This window comes from Cynara cardunculus (assembly GCF_001531365.2).
Source record: "Cynara cardunculus var. scolymus isolate 2C chromosome LG 9, CcrdV1, whole genome shotgun sequence".
Classification (NCBI taxonomy): Eukaryota; Viridiplantae; Streptophyta; class Magnoliopsida; order Asterales; family Asteraceae; genus Cynara; species Cynara cardunculus.
In genome coordinates this window covers 546,771-552,293 of record NC_037536.1, presented here as the reverse complement: position 1 = coordinate 552,293, position 5,523 = coordinate 546,771, and the positions used below count along the sequence as shown (strand labels likewise).

Below are 5,523 nucleotides of genomic sequence, written 5' to 3'. Positions count from 1 at the left end.
AACAATCAATATAAGAACCTTTACGTATTATTTACGAGTTCCGTTGCATTAAGACGAGTAGTTGACTTGCATCAATAAAAGATGTGTTTTAGGTATCCAAAGATCCGTGAGGTTCTTTATCCTATAAACATAGTGAACAAAGGACACATGTATTAAAATTTCATTAGTGGATGTTCGTTGGAGTCCTTTCCTTCTTAGCTTCTTTTTTGGATAATCTTGAATGTAGCGATCAAGTTACACATACCTCAACTTATTTAACAAGTCCTGAAGTTAACAATCAAACAAACATCCAATATCTATAGGAAAACTCGAACCGAAGACCATTGGGTATGAAACAAACTCAAGATCTTACTAATTGAACGACGTCTGTAAGGGTTTCCCCCTTGAGTTAACAGTACACCAAAATGATGGCAGATACAGATCATGGTATGTTACTATCTTTAATAACAAACCAAACCAGTTATTCACTTTGAGTTAACACAACAATAGTACAGTTTTTTTTTAAGTATATGTCAAATCAAACATTAAATTTTCTAACACGATTGAATCGACATTGGTGAATAAAATACAAGTGGATCCAAACAAACTTTAACATGTGTCCATAAATTTAAATCCACCACATTGAAGTCACCCATCTAGAACACATATGATATATATACTCTCCTACCAAACTCCACTACTTTATATATATATAATATAACTATAATATACCAATAGAAACAAACCCAAAACAAGGTATCATCATCAAGAACAGCCATGGGAGGATCTGTGGTCAACCATCTATTTTTCACCGCCATTTTCATTCTGATCTCCACAACCACCTTCTGCAGATCCGTAAGTCCACCAAACCCACATCCATCTAACCATCGTTTGTTCTTTTTCAGACCTAACAGTTTGTGTTAATGGTTGCAGGAGGATGATCCAGACTGCATTTACAGCGTCTACATACGAACTGGTAGCATCTGGAAAGGTGGGTCGGACTCCATAATGAGCCTCACACTCTACGACGCCGCCGGCTACGGCATCAGGATCTCCGACATCGAGGCATGGGGCGGCTTAATGGGTTCCGGCTATGATTACTTCGAGAGAGGAAATCTGGATCTATTTAGTGGTCGAGGGCCGTGTTTGACTGGGCCGCCATGCGAGATGAATTTGACTTCCGATGGGACGGGGTCCGGCCATGGATGGTACTGTAACTACGTGGAGGTGACGGCCACCGGAGTTCACTCGCAGTGTGCACAGCAGCAGTTTGAGGTGGAGCAGTGGTTGGCCACCGATACTTCGCCGTATGAACTGACGGCGATCAGAAACTACTGTGAGTATTCTGCAACCCGCCGAAGAGCCGGCGCCGGCAACGTGATTCTGGAGTCTGGTTCTTCATATGTGGTTCGTATGGCAAAGTGAGTAGGATAATTACCATGTTGGAAAAGTTGAGTTGTTAATTATTGTGTTGTTTGCCAAAAAAATAAAATTGGATACAATATTCATTTCATAATAATTGTTTGAGATGTAAATTTAAAATATATAATTAATGTCATATATTTAATAAAGGAGAAACATTAAGTTTTTTATTTTTTTAATAAATAAATTATTAAAAAGATATTTTTCTTTTAAATTATGAATGATGGAAACTTTTAGAAATTGATTATGGAGGTCATTTTGATTGAAAAGGTTACCTCTAGTTGGCTAGGAATGTTTTAAAGTAAAAGTAAATATAAATTGGTTTTACTATTTCCAAATCCTACGTTATTAAAATTCGTGACATCCAGTGCCATCGTCCCATTATCATCCACTTTCTATCATCGCTCCGTTGTCATCTTTTTTCCATCACCACCCATCATTGCTTTTGCAACTGATCTATCTTTTTATAGCATTTTTGTCTTTCAATTTACCTTCTTTATCCGTCGACATGTACTTTTCTAAATTATTGTAACAAAAAGAGAATTGAAAGACAAAAGAAACAGACAAAAAGGAAAGACTGATGGTAGGGGCCAAACAACAGTGATGGATGGTATGGAGAAAGAACGGGAATGGGGTAATGAGAGGTGGCGAGAGAGAGCGATGTCGTTAGGTGCATTGGATTAGAAGGGCATAGAGTTTGGGAATGGTAAAATTGGAAAAAGTTTTTTTTTACACTTTAATACCCTCTTTAGTCGTTACATATATCTTTTTTTCAGTTAAAACGATGTAAATAACCAATTTCTAGAAGTTCAATTGTGTATTAAATCAAAAAAAATACCGGAGTACTTAATCATTCATAATGAGAAAGTTCAGTCATCTACTGAATAAAAAAAAATTAGAGACTTGATCATTAAAAACAAGAAAGTTCGTTAGAGTTTTTCTGAACTTCTTCCTTTTATAAAAAGGAAATTTCAAAATTAATGAAGTATCCTTCTGTATCAATAAGGCTCCACTATTCTATATTTGAATCTGTCAATCAATTGTTTTTATAAATTTAAATATAAAGTATTAATATGTTATTTTCATATGATGTAATTTTACTTGAGAAATGATTTTTCATTATTGGTGAAAGTAATAAAACGGGATTTTGTAATTGTAATAGTAAGAGAATAGATTTTATCATTGTAGATCATTACGTAAATCCAATAGAAGGCAATATGCAACCAAAAGGAGTCATGAAGATGGCAATTAAAGTGGGAGTTTGTAGGCATCACAATGATTCTTTCGACATGTCCCAGACCGAACCTTGGTTATTCACATTGACTCGTGAATAATTTACGAAAAACTTTGCGATGCATTTTGTTTCGTGGTTGATTTTGTTTTGAAAACAAAAAAAAGGCCAAGGAAATGTTTGACTAAATAAAACCCGAAACAAAAGACTTCAACATAATCGTTACAAGATTGTAAAAATCGATTTTGTATGCATAAATTTGTCGGGTATAATTTCTTTTTATAAAATAAAATGTTATAAAAATTAATATTTACAGAAAATACCTTGTAAAAGAGAACTTTTGTCATATGTCTCAAAGCATTGATAATCTCTTGTGGAGATAGTCTTGGCCAACCACATGGATGATCTTAGGGAGACAAGGTGATTTTCATAAATTTCAAGTCAGATTTAAAGCAAATTGCATGGATGTTTAAGCAGATGACTTAAAATTGTAAGAAGTGCCTCAATTAATTATAACGAATCAACATAGATGGAATTAAACATACCATTGGCATATAGATATCATGTATTCCATAAAAAATTGACAATTGTATAAGTGATACAATTGATGAATGGTTATCTATCTAAGGGGTTGTTCATGTGCGCCTTATTTGTTGTATAGAAAGTTGTTCGGATGTGGTTTCTTCCTTCAATCGAGTGCTTATTCGCTTAGTTGAAATACATACGTTATATACAATCATCTATTATTATTCCAAAATTACCCTTATATATTGAAACAAACTGCTAAAATGAAAAAAATGCAGCTTCTCTCAAACTTGTAATTTGTGTCCTCATAACTCACTTCTTACTATCATCCCTGGTTTCCATGTTGTCGTCCTGTCTTCATGATGAGGATGAACATGAATCAACTTCTCCAACCACTTTATCTAACTTCTATTTCTTAAGGAATATTTACACCTAGATCCATTAATCTTATGGTGTGATTTGTTATCTACAGGGAGAGATTCAAAAGCGATATCTAATGATTAAGTTCATCGGAAGAAGGGGTCTAAGACGAGGGAGGGTTAATCACAAAAGGGGTGGGACTGGTGGGTCCTCTTGTGGTTTTTTGATTAGATGTGCAGTTTGGTTTGTGTTTTGTTCCTCCTTTTTTCCTGCAAGTTCAAAGTTGAGAGGTAAGAAGTTGATTGGTGTTAAATTTATGACCATTGTTTTTGCTTTGGAAGGGCTTCTTTTGCCATTTTTACATCAACAAGACCACAATATTAAATATTCTCCTAGAAAGATTTGGTAGATAACACCTAAAAGAGAAATTACGCAAAATGACCACTTTATACATGGTACAGTATCAAAATGACCATTTTTTAGACTTTTCTCATAAAATGACCACAAAAATCGTCCCTGGAGGGTGATTTACTTTATTGGGGGCGATTTTGCGAATTTGTAATTTTGAGGTAGGGATGGGTCCCACATGTATATCATTTGGGGGACAAAAATCTTATTTTTTGGACATGTTCATCAAAATCGCCCCACACTATTGAAAATGGCCCCTGAAGGGCAATTTCGACCCTTATTCTGTCATATAGTGGAGACATTCTATGAGGCAACTTTTTGGTTGATTTAACACCTCAATGACGACGTGACTAAACATGGGGGGATTTTCATTGGTATTTTATCTTTTCTAGGACCAAATATAGTTCATATAATTGTAGTAACCCAAACATGGAAATGTAGTAATCCAAACAATTCTACTATCACAACCCTTAACCCTTAAACACAATCTACCATCACAACCCTTAATACAAATATATATTACATCAAAATGATAATGGTTTCATGTATGTTCAAAGTGGCAATTCATTCCAAACGATAAATGGTGCTAATAGAGTATATGTCATTAGGAGTGCCCAAACCTATATTACTTTTGTCTTCGCCAATAACACATTCTGGTTTGGTTAAGCGTGTTGCAAAAAAGTTAAGTTTACGTAGTCGTTTTAGGTTATTTTATAAAAATCCTTTGAGTTGTGAGTTATTTGATCTAGGTGACGAAGACTATGTGATGATGCTCCAAAACATTGTTCTTCAAGATTTATCGCAAATTTTGACACTCTTTGTTATCGATGTTGGTGGTGATGGTGGAGATCCATTAAATGCCGTAATCCATCATCCAAGTATGTTTTCCCTGGCGGTAGTGGTGCAAACCCATATGGTCCTTCTGGAATCAATCAAACATATAATTTTTACCCTGGTGGTAGTGGTGGAAATCTCTACGGTTCTACCATAATCAATCAATCAGGTTATTTCTTCCCTGATGCTAGTGGATTAAATCCATATTTTGTTGTCGAAATAAATCAACCGACTAGTTTCTTCCTCGGTGGTAGTGAGGGAAATGCATATTTTGCTGCAAGAATCAATCAAACCGCTAGTTTATTTGCTAGTTATAATGGCGCCCATACCTACAATGTTGCCAGAATCAATCAACATGGTGCTTTTGTGATGAATGAACTTGATAATTTTGTTCATGTGTCGAAGGTGCCGAGAGCAAGGAAACGTTATCAAACCCAACCGACTGAATTTTTTGAACCAACAAATGATTTTGATCATGATAGGTTTTTGGTTCTAAATTTGAACCAGTCTCCGATACACTCTTCGTACCAGTCTCCAAAACAGTTAACATTGTGGGAGGGAAATTTGGATAAAGACGTTTCTGTTAGCTCTCATTTCATTTCATGTAAAAGTATGGAAAAAGTAAACTGCAAGTTTTGACAGAAGATGATCTGTCACAGAAGATCACAGAGGACCAACTGCAGAAGATGCTCAAGCGAACAAGTCTCAAGGGACAGAACCTCTGTCGTGTCTCACAGAGGTTCTGGAAACTGGTCCTCTGCTTT

General features: G+C 35.4%; 1 protein-coding gene across 1 annotated transcript; it reads left to right on the top strand.

Annotated features, from left to right (window-relative positions):
- Positions 1-685: 685 nt before the first annotated feature.
- LOC112518478 (PLAT domain-containing protein 3-like) lies at positions 686-1,498 on the top strand. Its single transcript, XM_025126184.1, has 2 exons — positions 686-834; positions 913-1,498. Exons 1-2 carry the CDS (start codon positions 757-759, stop codon positions 1,402-1,404), a joined length of 570 nt encoding a protein of 189 aa, XP_024981952.1. The 5' UTR covers positions 686-756; the 3' UTR covers positions 1,405-1,498.
- The last annotated feature ends 4,025 nt before the right edge of the window (positions 1,499-5,523 follow it).

Bases quoted from the DNA above. Each gene is read 5' to 3' on its own strand.
- LOC112518478 (XM_025126184.1), top strand. From the start codon at position 757: ATGGGAGGATCTGTGGTCAACCATCTATTTTTCACCGCCATTTTCATT. The intron at 835-912 runs GTAAGTCCACCA...TAATGGTTGCAG, and splicing joins CAACCACCTTCTGCAGATCC to GAGGATGATCCAGACTGCAT.